Source organism: Polyodon spathula, chromosome 27 (assembly GCF_017654505.1).
Source record: "Polyodon spathula isolate WHYD16114869_AA chromosome 27, ASM1765450v1, whole genome shotgun sequence".
In the NCBI taxonomy this organism is placed as follows: Eukaryota; Metazoa; Chordata; class Actinopteri; order Acipenseriformes; family Polyodontidae; genus Polyodon; species Polyodon spathula.
This window is the reverse complement of record NC_054560.1, coordinates 2072005-2090640: the sequence shown is the minus strand read 5'-3', so window position 1 is coordinate 2090640 and position 18636 is coordinate 2072005. Positions and strand designations below refer to the sequence as shown.

The following is an 18636-nucleotide window of genomic DNA, read 5'->3' as shown; positions in this document are numbered from 1 at the left end:
TGAATTATCATTCATCTTCTCTGATAACTCCAATCCAATTAGCAGCCTTATTCTACCTGCTGCCGTCAGTCTAACAGTATGGGCACTACAGTGATGGCGTATCCTTTAATTCAGTCTTATGCCTGGTGTTGTATACGTTACCAGCTCTTTCGATCGTAACTACAGTTGACAGTAAATTGTAAAACGTGCTTCATTTTAAAAGGCCCCTTATTAAGTCTTTTCAGTTTTTCATGTAGTCAGGTAACGAAATTAAAAGAGCACCTTAAAGATATAACCGTAAGAAGAGTTCTGTACTGTGTATCGTTATTTGTTTCATTGTAAATCATTTTTGTTCAGTTGTTTCTGCTGCCCTCCCAGGAACCCACTGCTTTTGAGAAGCCATAAAGCTATCCTAGAAAACTTGGCTGAAGCCATTCACTGACAAAGCAGTCTGTAACAACCAGGAATGGACCTGTGGCTTCTGTTACTGGCACGTGGTGTGCGGGGTGAGGCATACAGCCAGGGTAGCACAGGTTGATGGACGTGCAAAGCTGCCAGTCCTCACTAGGGATTCCACAGGGAGGCAAAACTAGCAGGGAGTTTCTCCTCACCACGCTACAGCACACCATGCTTGCCAGGTGCCTGCACCTTCCTCCTGAGCTGTTGTGGGGAGTTGCTAGGGTGAGGGAACATAGTTGGCATTCTAAACTTGGGAGAATAATGGGGGTAAGATAACTGGGCACTATTATAAATAAAATGCCAAAGAAACAAAGCTGTAAACAGAAAAGAATCTTTAATACCAATGTTATTTTTTTAATTAAATAATTTTCTAGAGCTCTAATTTGAAAATGTACATAAAAAAATATAATGGTGCCAACATCACGAAATATAGCGAGTCACCAGTGTTAATCATTTACTGTTACACAAAGCATGAGTTTGAAGCCAGAGCCCCATAAAAAATGTAGGGAGAGCAAGCTCCATCAGTAATCATAAAACCTTTCCCATGACGTTCCTACATTCCTTAAAACTATAATCATTCATTTTTCTTTTTAGTAAGAAAACATAATTGCAATGGCAGAATGTTACATTTTAGCAGTGTTGATTGATTATTCTTGCATGAGAAACACATCACCATATTTGGAACGGACACTAAAAATTAGTTCAGACACACAGCTGATGAAGTGAAACAGTGGTATTACTGTGGGAATGGGTGGATACAGTTGGAAAAAGTTCTTCTAAACATCGAAGTGGATCCAATTCACGCTCCCTCCTGCAGCAATGCAGGTACTCTTTGAAATGAGTGGCACGTATGGAATTATTCACTTAGCTACAAGCACTTTAATGAGATACCCTTCAGTGAACACAGACAAGCTGGAATACCACAATGTGTGTTCTAATCACCATATCATTCTGTTACTGCTTGCTTGAACACTCTCACTGCTTCAGTGACTTGAAACTGCTCAGTATAGCAGAAACAAAAGAATGTGAATTCCTGAGGCAAAGTACATTTCCCATCCCTTTTCAAAACCATGCACTTAAAAAGAAACAAACACGTTAAAGGCACACTTCCAATCATCTACCTTTCCTATCACTTCATTTCTTACCCAGTATGTGTCCGGTGTGTCTAGATCATTAGTTTCAGTGCTCTTTTCTCAAGGGAAGCACATTCGTGTAGCACAGGATTCAGTGCACAACAAGTCACCAATGGGCTTCACTGCACATCGCAACAGTAGTGTGCTTCCCCAGAAAACTTTTAGTAGTCTGGAGTGTTGGAATAGTTGAGTATTGAAAACAATGATCTATGCAGAGACAACAGTATGGAGTGCTACTGAGCACATGTATTATGATATTAAACAAGAAGGAAATGGCACATGTTCACTACACTACACTACACATGTTTGGCGCCAAAGCAGTGCCTTCAGATTCTGAGATCACTACTGTGTCTCTTCTAAGCACTTCGACACAGAGGTGTCTGACTCCTGGTCTCCAGGGTTACTGCTGGAGTCAGTAGGAAGAGCTTCTGTCTTTCCATCCTTCTGCAAACACAAAATACATTTCATTATTAGGGGTGTAGATACACTAATGTCACAATCAACCATGTGATAGTTACTTAAGAGGCATACAAGTAATCATTTCAATAATGTACTGTTTTGTTAAAAGGTTTTTTTGTTTTTTTGTTTTTTTTTAATTCAAGAAACACCTGGTGAACTTCAATGAGCTTTTGGCCTTGCATCACAACAAAAACCATACACAGCCCCCTGTCACAATCCGAAATATCATGTAAAGAAAGCACCAGGATTCATCGATATGTAATTAATGGATACAAAGTGTGGTAGGCCGAAGCCCTGCACATGTTAGAGGAATATTTTGTTCATTTATTTATGTAAATTTTTAGAGAGCCGGACGCTCTGTCTGCGACCGGCTCTCTAAAAATTTACAAAAATAAATGAACAAAATATTCTGCGGGGAAAAGCAGCCGGGGATCCCTAACCAGCAAGGGGCATGTCCCAGCAGAGCATCATGTGATAAGAGGTCAGCTGATACACCCTGGAGCTGCTGAAAAGCTAAGATCCACGCTATGTAGACAGCAAACCCTTAAATGCTCAAATCCTCCGCTCACCGTATGTGTATTTTATTATCATTCTTTCAAAACAGGGATGAGTTTAGGGATTTTAAACCCCAGCCAGGCCAGTGTGTGTCAGCGAGACCTCCCGGAGTAATAGGAGTAGTGTTCCACTTCTTGACGGCAACTTTTTATCTTCTGTACAGCTGTCATACAGTCGTCCGTCACATACCACTGTCGGTATAGTCACACGGTTGTTTTTTCCATTTGTAAATCTTCTGTGTCCTCCCCGTCAGGAAGCGGATTACCCACACCCCTATTCATTATGGACTTACATTTCACAACATGCATGTCAGTTTTCTAGTTGTAGCTTATTAAACACACCTCAGCTAAGACACACCTTGTACAGCAGACTTACAATGAAGGCGAACAGAGAAACCTGGAATGGAACTGCAGTGCAATGGGAGCAAACGATTCCCATTTCTGTGCAAGAACTACGTGGCGCATTGAGTGTCCTTCTACGATATGGTTTTGTTTCATCCTTTTTCTGCGTAGCACATGCTGTACTATAAAAACATATTAAACCACTGGACATATTGGACATCACTCCAGTCAAGCACTTGATGATCGCTTTTATCACACTGTCTTTAAAGAGAGTGACAGCTGCAACGCCAATCACATCCACTATCTTCAAAACAAGCAGCCTGCCAATCAAGCTGTGTATGTGATAATATACCAAACATCTACTAAACTACTGAAAACTATCACATCAATTAAATGTCTACACATAACTCCACCAAAACAATGTGTTACCTTACTTTCACCTTTATGGTGCCAAGTGGTGGTAAAAGCATGAAAATAATCCACTGAATAAGTGAACAAGCAAATTTAAGTAACGCATTAACAGAACTTATTACAAAAAACAGTCCCGCACCTTAGTGTTAATGTCTTAGATGTTGTTAAGAAGCAGGATGGCATCCACATTTTTTCTGAACAGGAATGCAGCTTGTTACACCTGGCTGAAAACCTGCTCGCTGGGGGCTGGCGCTGCTGGCATGCTTAATATGCTTCTGGCCAAACTGGCTGCTTCTAGAAAGAGATCTTGGTTGTTTTTCCACCATCCATTTATGTGTAATGGTATACAATTAATACAAATACAGTCACCTCATGCTTCTCTGCACGGGGGGCAAATGTGTACAGAGAAAACTCAAGCAGGGGTGTCGATACGATGGATCGATGCAACACCCCAGCCTTATACAGAAGCGTCACAGCCATCTGAAATGTCTTTGTGTCACATAGTTTCTGATGGTTTGTATCAGATGGAAATCACATTAAAATTAGCTATACTGTGTATTTACTTTTATATAACTTATATTATAAGCATAGTCTAGGGTGCTGTGCGAGACACAAGCTGGCATTCCCCCACTCAAGGTCAGGGGCCAGTAAGCCCACTCGTGGCCAGTGGGATATCAGAATCTCCTGGCCTGGCACCAGCTATCCTGGAAGTCTTACTCTGTGTTTGAGGTAGGAGAGGTAGGTGTCCCATCCCAATGTGATCACATTCACGTAGATCACACGGAGGTTGGCAGGTAGGAAATAGAAATTAATCATCTGCGCAGGAGGCCACACACACCAGTCAGCCTGCAAAGAGAAAATAAATAGTCAGACAGTTATGTACATAATATTACAAAATAAAATCAGTATATTGAACATTTTTATTCAGCAAGTAGTTTGCATTGTTTTCCCGTACTGTAAACAGACTTGTTACAGGCAGGACAGGCTTTGTTACCTTATAAAATTCCCAAAACTTGCTCATAAATTCCTCCCAGCCTTACTTCATAGTATGTCCTTCCAAAACTCCCATTCCTAAAAAAACAACACATGAATATATTAGCATGGCAGAGCTGTGCGTGCAACAACAATAACAAAATGGATGAAAACTGACTGAACATTTTTAGACATCGACTAGTCTCGGCTGCCAGTTGAATTTTACCCAGTTTGATGCCGAGTAGCTGAGCTTAAATTCAGTTTTTTTAAAGCTAAAGTTTGTTCACAGTGTAAACTCTTTTAATGAACTACTGATTCTTGGTTGATTTTAAACCCCCAAAACAATAAATGCATAATGGACCTATTATTTAAAAAGACGTCAGTTGACATGACTTAAAAGTGGAATTAACCATTTTCTGAAACGGTAAAGAATGGTCACGTATCCCCTAAACAATACACAGCTTACCCACAAAGTACCATCCGCCCAGGGTAGGAGAGGCAACAAGCTGATAGATAAGCACCTTCTTAGTGGCCGTCTTCAGAGCCCTCCCCACATACACTCTGTCCAGCCACATGTACCAGTAGTGCATGAAAGGCCCCATGGAACATCCTATAGCAAGCATGCGCCCTGTTGCAAACACAAAACAGGATGGAATTAAAATATGCAGAGCGGCCGTTTTCATCTGAGGCTTCTATGAGCAGATTTCCGAAGCTTGCAGATGTAGTTGAGCGTATTGGATAAGCAGTTACTTCACACACAGTGCAGCTAATGTTACATTTCAAAAGGGTCATTCCACCTCAGATGGACCCAGGATTCTTTTGATACTGCATATTGAAGTACCAGATAGGGTTTTAGGCAGAATTCTAAACGAGCACTGAAAAGCAGCCATGTTTGAGAGGTCAGATCTTTCACTCATTCAAGATCTCCTCTTGATACTCGCTGCACACACAGAACTGCTCTGCCGGTTTAATAATAAGGTCATGGATTTTAATGTGAAGGAGGCAAATGTTGACCAAAGTGCAATGACAGCAAGAGCATGTCATGTTGTACTTGTGATAACTCCTGAACCACTGCAGTTATCACCTTCTCTCTAGTTACTGCAGATAATTCACCACAGCAAACCCTATATATGCAATGTCAGCGTCACGGGGTAAATGGGTACTTGAGTACACGTTATTGCATCATTACACTATGTTCTACATTTGCCTCCATCACATTAAGATGTACTCAATTTGGTTTGGCATGTCCCAAAAGAACACGACTGTGGCAAATCAATCACAGGGATTAGTCAGAAAGTGACAAAAGGATATATGTGCTCCTGAAAGTTCTATATTGGTCTAATAAAAAAATAAACTTTGTTCAGGCATTTTTTTTCCCACTTGTTGAATTTATCGTTCTTTGTCTGCTTTCGAATGCACACTTCGGTATAACGCGTACCTGGGGTATACCCGTGTTACACATACCCGTCCTGGTCCAGTCCCACTTCGTGCCCGGATTCTTCCTGCTCTCCCGTGCCTGCTGAATCGTGTCTCCCACGGCCAGCATTGAACCGCAGCTCACCGTGTTGGTGACGAGGAGAAACCTACCATTGAAAAGCGGCTTCCAATATCCAGACAGCCGTACCAGGAACTCTCTACCCCGCTGGGGGAGCATGATTCACACGCGCAGTTAAAACAAATATATATATATATTACATATATTCACTATACATCCAAACTCGTCTCACGTATTCTTGTAAATAATTCAGAGTAAAGGTTGCATTTACTCTTCCTAATTTCCAAAGTGGCCTACGTCGGGGTGTAAATACGCACTCGTTAAAATCTATAACATGCTAATCGAACAATCACTACGCACACACTATGTCTAATATACAACATCCAACCAGCTGGAAAACGACACAAACGATATTCCGGTATCAATTTAACAGTCCGAATAGAACTTAGCAGTTTCTAGAACTTAGCTTACTTTCCAAGTACTGATTAAAACTAGCTCGTTTCATAATTAGAGGCATGCTTTCTCTGTACGTCTTTATCACAGAATACAGTTTCCATTCATTCTGTGACGGCAATCATTTCTAACAAGCTGTAGTTTGCTTTCAGGCACCGCTCACGTGTTCTGGTTTCCAATAAACACGGGTGCACAGTGACAGGTGCACGGGTACTGGCAGCAGAAGCACCCAATGGACATGTGCGTAAGTGACACGCAGGGTGCGTTCTTGCAGCACAGATTTCCGCAGTTCTGCACAGAATCCCGTTCTGGGAGGGCTGCTACGCGACGCCACGAAGCTCCACCCTCAAATCTGTGCAGATCTTTGAAAAACATCTGCGGGAGGCTTGGCTGCTGCTGTGAATGAAAGAACCGATCCTGCCAATCGTAATTCAAATTAACAGGTTCTTTCTGAAGTCTGCAACTGCGTGACCCGGTGACGTTGTTTGAGGCAGTTGGCAATGTTGGACAGGTTTGCGTAGATCATGCTCTCCCTGAACGCACACACTGTCTCTTAACCTGTTGCAGGCAGGTACACAGTAGCCTGCTCGATTTGCAGTCCGCTCCTCCTCTCCCAGTAGGATGGGGACTTTAATGCTGTCTGAGAGAAGTTTAAATTTTGGTGCTTGGCTCTCAAATTTAGGAGTATATTTTCCCCGTATTTCTATATATTTTGAGCACGACAACACGAAGTGCATCTGTGTATCAATCTCCACTAGTTCACAATGACGGCACAACCGTTCCTCTCTGCTAACCCAGGATTTTTTATATGTGCCCTTTTCAATGGCCAGGCTGTGGTCACTGAGTCTGTACTTTACAGTATTTCTCAACTGTTTGAAAGCATTTTTTGAAACTATAGTGCTGCTTTTTGAAATATTTGACAGGATGCAAAACAGCAAATGCATTTGCAAAATGTGCTTATTTATTCAAAACTGCAAATACATTCAACATAAGCATGTAATGCTTTCATAATAATTCATTCAAAACATAAATATCTCTTTGGTCAAGCAAACAAAATAAAAATTCTCTCCATCATTCAAATAATCTAATCCAATTTTTACAGCCCGATAGCATTTCAGTTTATTTGTGAATTCTACTTCAATTTTCAGTGTATTTGTTGTACAAGATACGGTAATTGAATTTATGATGTCATATACTTTATCCCTACACCACTTTGGAGGAGTTTAAGGAAAAGTCCTTCATGCCAGATTGAATCAAATGCTTTTTTAAAATTAACAAAACAAGCCTTTTTTTTTTTTTTTTTTTTGATGGACTTGTTTATTTGTTAGTGTGTGCATGGTGTAAATATCATCAGAAGTGCGGTGGTTTGGGAGGAATCCAATCTGACTCTTACTCAAGACATTGTGTTCGGTAAGGAAGGCCAGTATCTGGGCGTTAATGATACTGCAGAACACCTTCCCCAGGTTACTGCTCACGCAGATGCCGCGGTTGGGGTCCAATTTGTCTCCACTTTTATACAGATAGGGGTAATTAGTTCTTGATTCCAGATTTCAGGAACACACCCAGCTCCCAGTACTAAATTAAAAAGTTGAAGCAGTGCCTCCTGCATTGTACGGTTCCTTTGTTTCAGCATCTCATTGCTGATGTTATCTGTGCCACAGGCTTTCCCAGGTTTGAGGGTGTGGAGTTTCTTCTTTAGTTCCTGCATAGTTACTGGTGAGTCTAATGGGCTCTGATTGTCTTTTATCGTTTGTTCTAGTTTTTTTTTTTTTAGGATTGAAATTTGTTTGTTTTTTTTTGTTTTTTTTTTTTGGTAAAGATTTTCAAAATCGTTTTTCCATATATTGCCATTTTGGATTGCCAAATCTTTGTGTTCATTTTTTCCCATAATTCCCAAAAGGAGTTCTGATTGTTTCATTGCTCAGGTTGTGTTCATGCAGTCTTGTTTTTTCTTGTCTAGGAGGGGTTTGTGCTGCTTCAGTGCAGTGCAGTCATTGAAGCATGGCTCCAGCTGGTGGGGTCCCTGTGTTTTTGGTTTGACATCCGTCTCAGGTGTTTCCTTGCTGAGCTGTCAAACCATTTGTCTTTCAGAGGGTTTTTTTGAATTTTTTTTTCATTAGTATTTTGCATAGATTAAATTTTTTTGACAATTTCTCAAAAATACTATTAAAATTTTCAACAGCTAAATTTACTTGTTTTTTTTGTTTTTGTTTTTTTTGGAAGCAGGTTAGCATACTTCCACCTCGTCTCTGGTTAGTGCTCTCTGGTAGTCTGCAGTGCTTGACTGTGTCCATTTGTACCCGGGTCGCAGGGTGACCAGTTTTTCTGGAGAGTTGTGGTCTGTGGTGGGCTGCTCTGACCTTTTTAAGTATAGGGTTATGTGACTGTGGTCTGACAAGGGAGTCTGTTGCCTCACTATAAATGCATTAATATTTTTTGTGTCTATGTCAGTTATGGTATAATCTACCACACTACTACCTAGAGCTCTCACCTGCGAGTCCCCCCTGGTCCTGTTGTTGACCATGTACAGACTCAGCCCTTTACAGAGATGCAGTAACTGTTTCCTGCTCTTATTTACCACACTATCGTAACTGTTCGTCTGTGTGGTGTCTCCAAATAGGCGAGTGTTTCCCTTTGTGCTAATCAGGTCAATATCTCTGCCCGTCCTGGCATTGACACAGGTAGATTTGCTGATTAGATTTTAAGATCTCTCCTTTGATTTGGAGACAAATGTGTGTGCTCCCCACCCCATGAATTCCTATTTTATCATGCTGATAAATGAGTTCATACATAATTCATTATGAATTACAGACTTATTTAAGTGTTACTCACATAAATAAATAAATGAATTAATCAATATAAAATGGTAATTAATAATTAAACATAATGTACTAATCCATGGTAAGTAATGTATACTTTACAATAAAGCTAATGTTCAACAAGTCATCAAACTGACTGTATGGTCCAGACACTAACTATAGGACGTTTAAAACTTTAAACTAAGTTATAATGGACTGCAAAGGAATGCAGCCCCCATTTCATTATATACATCATTATAAGATACAACAAATAGAATCATTATGCAACTATAGTATAAATAGGTGATGTTGCTGGAATTTTCCCAAAGGTTTGGAGAAGGCGTTACTAGTAGCAACGTGACGTCAAACGGCGAGCAGCCACGTGCAGCAAGCACAGCTTGCTTTGGGATACGAGAACACACTCAAAGTATCGCCGAACATCCTTTTTCAATGCGTTGCACTGTCGTCAATGTAGTTTAGGTGTACTGTGTAGCTGAACTCCAATACAATATTATTTCTGGGTTAGAATTAACCACATTCTTTTATGTTTTATCTTTCTATTTGCTACTTGTTTGATTTCGTTTTACCACTATTAACTGAGAGAACACAACACAATGCCATTTCCAGCTTTTGGCTTGAAATCTTATTCTGGGAGACCGGGAGGGAAACTCCCCTGGTGTGCCATACAGTGGTCTCAAGCCACAAAATGACTTTGTGTTCCCTCAGGGAGTGTGTGTGTGTGTGTGTCCGTCTGCCTGCCTGTCTCTCTCACACCTCTGTCTTTAATGAGCTCTGTACTAAACAAAAAATAAATACAATGATATTCTGAGGGATCCAAACTTTGAATCTACGTCAATCACTGTACAATTTTTATCTAAATGGTAATAAATGTCTCTGTTATAGCTTTGCCCAAGCTAAGTTTTATCTGTGATGAAAATCCTTATGCAGTTGAAAATGTGGGTCCTATTCACAATAAAGAGTAAGCAGCTGTGAACGTCATTTAATTGTTTTTTTTACTATTTCCCTTACTTTTTATGGTGTTGGCGGTCTGTATTCTGTTGCTTCATTACAGTAAAGCATTCTGGGTAAACAGGATCAAGCAGCAGCTTTTCAGACCAGCCTTGCATTCACACTGGAGCAGAGTCCCGATTCTCAACCTCTACACAGCATTCACACTGGAGCAGAGTCCCGATTCTCAACCTCTACACAGCATTCACACTGGAGCAGAGTCCCGATTCTCAACCTCTACACAACATTCACACTGGAGCAGAGTCCCGATTCTCAACCTCTACACAACATTCACACTGGAGCAGAGTCCCGATTCTCAACCTCTACACAGCATTCACACTGGAGCAGAGTCCCGATTCTCAACCTCTACACAGCATTCACACTGGAGCAGAGTCCTGATTCTCAACCTCTACACAGCATTCACACTGGAGCAGAGTCCTGATTCTCAACCTCTACATAGCACACACACTAAAGGGATTGTCGCTAACAAAACAAGTACGTCAGAAACACATCCTCGCCACCACAGTCAATTCAGAAGAAGAGCTACTGTATCAGGTACCAATGACCTACATCAACAATATGTACAGAATAAGAATTAGCAATGAACTATTTGATAAGCATGAAAACAAATATTCCATAAATCTTACCTATTGTGCACTTCCATTCATTATATACAGGTCTTGTACATCCAGTTTGGAAAATAACACGTTCTAATAAGCACAGTATTATTTTAAAACGTGCTTTCAGTTAGTGTTACACTTCCAGGTCATGTCATTTATAAGCTAGCTGCTTCCCTTTATGATTAAGTACTGACGTAAATGCACCATAATGAAGATGATTGACTCCCATCTTAAAATAAATTCACACCATCTAAAATCATACAAAAAATCATTTATTAGTATATTGCAAGAGTACTACTACAAAAAAAAAAAAAAAAACATTCTGAAACATTAGTTTCCAGTTTGATTGTTGTCTGTGGAGAGTCACTTATTCTACCACCACACCATAAATTCACGTCCTGAGCAAGTTGATAAAAACCTGTGGTAGTGTTCGTAAATACAAAAATATACACTAATACTACAATTCAAGGCAGTTCCTAGTAGGAGATTCTTAAACTGCAGAGCCATATTTAATTAAGAAAAACTGTAGATTCGAAACATGTACTTAACAGAACATTAGCACAAGACCTTAATATTTTGCGGTTGATGTTTTTGGAGGTGAAACTCAAACTTCCTTTCTGTGTTACATGAAATAGGACTCCACCTGCACCTTACACTTACTGTACACAGGAAACAATGGGTCCTATTATGTGTAACACAGGAAGTAAACTGGTTTTACTTCTATCAAAGTAAAAATGTATAAATTTAAACAACACACACACACTATACTATACTCGTATTATATTTTTGAAGCCTTCGGAAACAAGAAGTAGCCCATTTACAGATCCATAGTAAAGAAATATTTCGGAAAATCAAAAGAATCATGGTTTCAGAAAATGCACCTTTGGGTACTTTGTACTGAACAATGTCCCCTCTTTAAAGTTGTGCAAATGTAATTATTAATTACAAAAATCAGCAGTTTAAAAACAATCCTATTTCCCTGTGCTAGGCAGCTCTTAATTCATACAGTAGTTAGTGGGCTTAGTCTTCATTGCTCCTGTACATGCTGCAGGCTTCTTACCCTGAAAATACACAAAGAAAAGTGGTGAGATCCTTTATTCTCTCTCCCTCCCTCTCAAGAAACAACGGTAAACTCAACTGAACTAAGAACGAAGAAGAAGCGCTAAAGGAATTAACAGAGGATGAAAAGACCAGCAGATGATATATAAGATGTAGAGCCTGAATTGCAAAATACATATGAAGTAGTAACAACAACAACGGCAGATTAAAAAAGGAGTGAGAATTTAAAATATAAAAACGGGTTTGTCCCGAAATAAATCAGTCCCAGAACTATTCCTCCAGCATACAAAATAACTAAGTCATTTAGCAGACGCTTTTATCCAAAGCAACTTAGCTGCTGCAGAGTCACTTACAGTAGGACCTCAGTTTCACATCTCATATTATTCAAACTATAAAGAGTCATTAGAAATGAAGCAAGCATGCCACCTAGAGGCTGGTGGTTTTAAATTAGGGGTGTGCATCACTGGGTTCACAACAATACTTTTTTTTTCCAATAAAACTGTACAGCCTACATTTCTGTGTTTTTATTTCTTAAAGTTTACCTTGCATTCATCTTGTTTTGTTGTTGTACAATTAGGTTCTGAGAAGTTGTGAGGTCACACTTATTTACTTGACAGCACACCTGAATTATTCATAAATAATCCTTATGTTTCCATGGATTGAACACCTATTGAACATTTATGAGACAAATGTTTAGTAGACATATTTCAGGCTATTCCATTACTTACCCTGGTGAAACATTAGCATAAAGAACGGTCTACTTCAGAGGATCAGATAAAGAATGCCCATACCAAGTCTCATCACATATTTGAAAGCGTGCATGGAATCAGAGGGGCCTCGGCTGGCTTTGTGCTCCAGGACTCACCTTGTATGTACTGCAGACTAGACTGAAGAGAGAACTCATGGCTTTATCCTGAATTGCATCTGTGTGCTCCTGCAAGCAACCAACACATTGCATTAGAATATAAAGGGATGAAAGCACTTGAAGCAAACACTACCACTGCACCATTTCAACTCTTTCGACTATTGGGATCACCCATTTTGAACTGATTTTGCAGTTGAAGTCAACTGCAACGATATTGAGCTTTTACCATGCTTTACTCTCAATATGGTACAGCTGATGTCAAGATCCTTACCAGCCTATAATACTCTTTATTAAGAAGACAGCTCTGTAGAGTTCAGCTGCTTATGAAGAGCGGTACCGAGAGCAATGTTAAGTAAATGTTAAGCAATGCTAATGTTAAACGGTAGTGTATCACACAACATTGCTAAGCTAACCCCTGAAGCAATAATCAATACTGTAGGAACTGATAAAGTGAAGAATCTGCTCAGGGTTTGCCTCGTCATTTAGTCTGCCTTGTTAATGCTCTTACCCCATTGACAGTCACCCAGGGCACATACTGGTGGGGTGGTTTCAGAGCGTCAGTCAGCTGTGCGTTGGCGTGCATCAGTTTGTTTCCCTGGTCTCCTTTAGTGCATGTCATAATGGACTCCCACTGCACGGTGGGTTCATACAGTTTCAGGCACTGAGAAAATTAAACCAATAGAACAGGACAAAAATGCAGGCTTTAATACAAAATTCAATTTTCACCATTATGTGTAAAAGTAAAATATAATCAATTATTTTTAATTATTTTTAAGAAAACCAGAAACAAAATGGTTAATTTAAAAAGGACTCAAAGTGGTTGTTTTGTTTCCTTTAACAAAAAAAAACGGTGCCTCTCGCACTTTTAGAAATCTGGCCCTTGCGTCTTTCTATTGAAGACATGATTTCAAAAGATAAATTAACATACAGCGGACCAATTGATCTGCATTGCTAGCTTGAACACTTCATATGCATCTACATATAAAATGCATATTTGTTATTAAAAGATGTAGATCATAATAGATACAATATTGCATTTGTTTCCGAGTTGGACAGGAGTTTTCATCTTTGGATATTCTTTCAAAATTTAAAACAAAGATTTGAATATATTTTGAATTAGCTGGAAACAAAAGTATTTTTTTTCCCCAGTAATACAGTAATATAGCTGGTACACCATTAAATAACATTTTAAAGAAAGGATAGAAACATTCTTCTGTACAGTAGAATGTGTGCTATTTCAGACGGCAGTTATGCAAGGATTTCAGTCTGTTACATGAATGTATACAAACACGGTTTGTTGCAACCGAATCATGCCAAGCAATAGCCCAATATCTGTGCCTAAATCTATGCGAGGAGAGCCATGTGGGGCAAACCTGATCTGCAGAAATAGTCTAAAGCTAGTTAGGTGGCACTTACAGCTTCTCCTGAGTGGATGACATCTTGAGAGGATTCCATGCAGAAGATGACTGGGAAGTATTTCTCAATATCACCCAGAGTGCCCATTATGCATGCCTGAGAGGGATAAAGGGTGTTCAATGACTATTCGCAAGACAGCTGAGAACAAAGACCTTGAGCAGCAAAGGAGAGAAGACACTGAATTAGTCAGACTTTGATTTCAGGGATATTGTGGAGCGGTGTGGATTGGAAAGCCTTGGCTAGCAGTGGCGATGTGTGCTACTGACCTCAATCATGTTCCCAAGACACTCCTCTTCACCGTGCTGGCACATAAACTGCCACTGCTTACCATCAAACTTCTCCTGGAAAGAGATGACAGAGTGGCATTATGAAACACCAAAAGGAAGGGAAAAATACAGTAGAGTTGGATATACCTGGCGAGAACATTTGGTTAATACAGTAACTTCACAAGTCACTCAATTGCTTTCATACAGTTCCCTTAATATTTTATGGTCTGCAATCATTCTGTGAGGTTCTGGTTCTGTTGCTCCAGTATGGCGTTACAGTTCTTCCTTTGCCTGGCTTTGCGCTTTTCTGAAGAATCCTAAGTGCCTTCCACATTCTCTTCAAATCACGCGACAACATTTCAAATAAGACTAGGATTATTACAGACAGAACTACGCTTAAGAGACCCACATGCACGGTTACCCGTTTGATTTTCATAAGCTTGGCCCAACTCAAACGGAACCCAATGAGATTGAAATGACTCCACATCTTGTCCCATTCATATTGAGCAGAGTCAAGGACTGGACGTGAACCACTGATCTCCACAACGACAATACTCTACCTGTGCATTCCCATAGGGCACCAGTGTAACGTTCATGATGTCCATCAGCAAAAGCCATGTGGGAAACAGCTGCATGACAAGGAAGCCTCTGCAGCCAGGACACAGACTCTCGTAGTACAGGCTGATCTGCACTGGAGCCTCACTCTGGCTCCTGTTGAACTCAACACATTGCTGTTCAACCTAATCAGACAAATACACACAGATTAAACAAGCTGGTTCATTGTAGGGTTAAAGTTCATGGAATTTTCAATAATCTTTTTGTTTCTCTTTGGTTTTGCCTTAGGTGGTGGCTTTTTAAAAATATAATCATATCACAAAGTAAGGGAACAGAATTCAGCTCACTTTACAATGCTGTTTAATTTACAAGGGATTTCCCCCACATTTCATCATTGATAAAGCCATTGTCTACTACAGGAAGGGAGCGGAACAGAACAGTGGGGCGAATAGAGAAAAGTGTAAGGTACTGCACGCAGGAAATAAAAATGTACATTATAAATATCATATGGGAGATATTGAAATTGGAGAAGGAATCTATGAAAAAGACCTAGGAGTTTTTGTTGACTCAGAAATGTCTTCATCTAGACAATGTGGGGAAGCTATAAAAAAGGCTAACAAGATGCTCGGATACATTGTGAAAAGTGTTGAATTTAAATCAAAAACAGTAATGTTAAAACTGTACAATGCACTTGTAAGACCTCATCTTGAATATTGTGTGCAGTTCTGGTCACCTCGCTATAAAAAAAATATTGCTGCTCTAGAAAGAGTGCAAAGAAGAGCGACCAGAATTATTCCAGGTTTAAAAGGCATGTCATATGCAGACAGGCTAAAAGAATTGAATCTGTTCAGTCTTGAACAAAGAAGACTACGTGGCGACCTAATTCAAGCATTCAAAATTCTAAAAGGTATTGACAGTGTCGACCCAAGGGACTTTTTCAGCCTGAAAAAAGAAACAAGGACCAGGGGTTACAAATGGAGTTTAGAAAAAGGGGCATTCAGAACAGAAAATAGGAGACACTTTTTTACACAGAGAATTGTGAGGGTCTGGAATCAACTCCCCAGTAATGTTGTTGAAGCTGACACCCTGGGATCCTTCAAGAAGCTGCTTGATGAGATTTTGGGATCAATAAGCTACTAACAACCAAACGAGCAAGATGGGCCGAATGGCCTCCTCTCGTTTGTAAACTTTCTTATGTTCTTATGAATCTTTCTTTTAGCTTTAGATAGTGCCATGGCTACCTCTAATCAAGCTGAGAGTGTATTTCTTGTTTACTCTTTGCTGTGTCTGGTGTGTCATATTAGAACTCTACAAATGACATGGGGGAGTGAAAACACTAAACTTTGGAAATTCCCTGAAGGAACTTCATTAGGTCGCACAATTATTTACATTCGAGTTCTGGAAAATCCTAACTGGGGTAAGTAAACACTCGTCAAATTACTGCATATTAATAATATTATTCAAAGCATTGCCAGCCCACAGCCTTTCACCGCCATGTTATTTTAGGTAATTTAAAGTTTTGCAACAAAATACTGACCAATCTCAAAAGGAACAGAAAGTTGATAAACCCTTAAAATTCCACAAAGTATGGCGCCTCTATGAAAAACGAAAGTGTGAATACTATGAGACTGTTAATCTCTAAGCACATTTTTTCGAATGTAACTTTGAAAAGTATTTAAAAAGTTCGATCTACTTTGTTTCTTATCGATTCGATTTACTTTGTTTCCTATCAGTACAGTCTAGACGATAAACGCTCAGTCAATTACAGTGCCTTTTTTTTTCTTTCTTTCTATATATATATATATATATATATATATATATATATATATATATATATATATATGTTATATTATATGTCTGTGTGTTTGTGTGTGTGTGCAATTTACCAATACAGATATTTGGCAAAACCAACAGCAAAATAACAGAAACTCAGCTAACGCTTGTTCTGTTGAATTACAATACCTGGCAGGAGACGGCTATCTCGTACGAGCTGCACCACTGGGACGGAGGGTACCTGCAGGCTGGCTTACAGACGCTCTCCTTCGCCGCCCAAAGAGCCAGAACCGACACAAACAAAACACACTTCATCCCGACACCTCCTTTCTACTACCCAACACTCCTGTTGTAGTCTGCCCGGCGCTGCACAGATACTTATTCGTTTGGTACTAAACTCCTCCCTCACATCTGCTTCCTCTCTTCCCCCCTTACTTGTGACTCGTATCACATGACTCAAAACCAGTATTGTGATAGCTCTAATAATAAACATGTAATAAAATAAAACAAAACTTTAACTCAGGTGAAGTTGTTTTTGTACACAAATCAGGGCCTGTGTGTCTGGAAACCAGGTATCGGTCTGGTAAAAAATAAACAAACAAACATCAGCCTGACGTATCTATCAGCAACTCTGAAGTCATGCGTGCAGTGAGAAAGTCACAAGTTTGTGCTTCATTCTTTTTCCATATTGAAAGAAAGACTTGCACCTGAGACATTATAGAAATAAAGCGTGCTTTATGAGTATCAGTACAAGTATTGATCTAGAATTTACAGGCGGTTTAAAAGCAAACCTGCACTGTATAAGCCGGATGTTCACAGATACTCATTTTGTGGGGTAAAATGTTGAGCAAACGTCTGAATGGAAGGTTTTGTGTGACGTAGGGCGGGACAGTCCCGAATTCCGAAATGTAAAGATTAAGTCCCGGTCCCGGGCTTAATGCCTCCGTGACGACATTTGTCCCGAATTCGTACACAGTGCAATCTTACAGTTTAGCGCCACAGTCAAACCATAGCATATCTGTTTATAGCGCATCATAGCACCGCCCCTGGCGTTTTATTTTGCAATGCCTTACACTCACTCGCTCACCAGTTAAAACAATACAAAAATATAAATGTATAGATCCAGGCGCCCCGTCAGAAAGCTTTCACACTGTACGCACGCCTGAAGCACACCGACATCTCGTCTCATGCCGGTAACGACTCTGCATCCCATGCTGTAAAGTGTTTCAGTCACAATGCTGCATTTCTGTTCTTTCCTGAGTTCTGAGTTTCCCTTTTTAAAAACGAATAAACACAGCGCGCTGCCATCGGCACAGAACAGCAACTACAGTGACAGCCAAATAGTCCACAATAGTAAAATCAGCAAATAAACCTATTTGAAATAAAGCCTTAAAAAAAAATAAAAAAAAAAATTATCTCACAAATATTTAATGCTGGTTCCATTTCTAATAATTTTACTCTCACAATCACTACAACTAATAGTTACTCCCCCCTCCCCACCCTCCCTTTCGGGGGAAACAGTATAAAAAGTTTAAAAATAAAAATGTAAATGTACCCCAGCATAAGAAATGGCAGGTGTCCCGTTTTTGCATTTTGAAAAGGTGCCCACCGTAATGTGACGGCTTGCTCGTGAAAACCTTTTGAACGCATTTGAATGAGCGGATAAACTACTCGGGGATAGGGTTACAGTCTAATCCAACGCATTTCCAATGGCTCAGCTGAACTAAATGTGTGCACTCAAATCAAGTTTTGCCACATTCCTTTCTATTTAGTTACCAACTACTAAAAAACAAAATACAGATATTGTACAACACATACAGATACTGTACACATGTACAGGTACAATACAATTCTGGATATAACATTTTAATGGTATTTTTGCAGTTTCTCAGTTCATACAATGCATGTTCCCTTTTTTTTTTTTTTTACCATACGTGTAAAATGCCCTCTTACTGGGCACCCAGCATGTATCTCATATACTGTACCAGTCTATAGGAAAGACTCATGAAATGAAGTCCC

General features: G+C 39.7%; 2 protein-coding genes across 4 annotated transcripts; both read right to left on the bottom strand.

The window, feature by feature from the left end:
- Positions 1-755: 755 nt before the first annotated feature.
- On the bottom strand, positions 756-16988 carry LOC121301467 (gamma-interferon-inducible lysosomal thiol reductase-like). Of its 3 annotated transcripts, XM_041230905.1 has the most exons (11): positions 16807-16988; positions 14850-15029; positions 14290-14364; positions 14024-14119; positions 13116-13268; positions 12608-12676; positions 5774-11744; positions 4776-4937; positions 4332-4408; positions 4055-4183; positions 756-2015 (listed from the first exon to the last, which is right to left on the bottom strand). In XM_041230905.1, the coding sequence occupies exons 1-7, from the start codon at positions 16930-16932 to the stop codon at positions 11679-11681; spliced, it is 765 nt and encodes a 254-aa protein (XP_041086839.1). In that variant the 5' UTR covers positions 16933-16988; the 3' UTR covers positions 756-2015; positions 4055-4183; positions 4332-4408; positions 4776-4937; positions 5774-11678. The 3 variants fall into 3 exon arrangements, with proteins under 3 accessions (XP_041086839.1, XP_041086841.1, XP_041086842.1); XM_041230907.1 differs by lacking the exons at positions 4055-4183; positions 4332-4408; positions 4776-4937 and having other exon boundaries at positions 5748-11744; XM_041230908.1 differs by lacking the exons at positions 4055-4183; positions 4332-4408; positions 4776-4937.
- On the bottom strand, positions 1914-5963 carry LOC121301162 (mpv17-like protein 2). The gene is made up of 4 exons (XM_041230300.1): positions 5774-5963; positions 4831-4937; positions 4055-4183; positions 1914-2015 (listed from the first exon to the last, which is right to left on the bottom strand). Exons 1-4 carry the CDS (start codon positions 5961-5963, stop codon positions 1914-1916), a joined length of 528 nt encoding a protein of 175 aa, XP_041086234.1.
- Positions 16989-18636: the final 1648 nt, after the last annotated feature.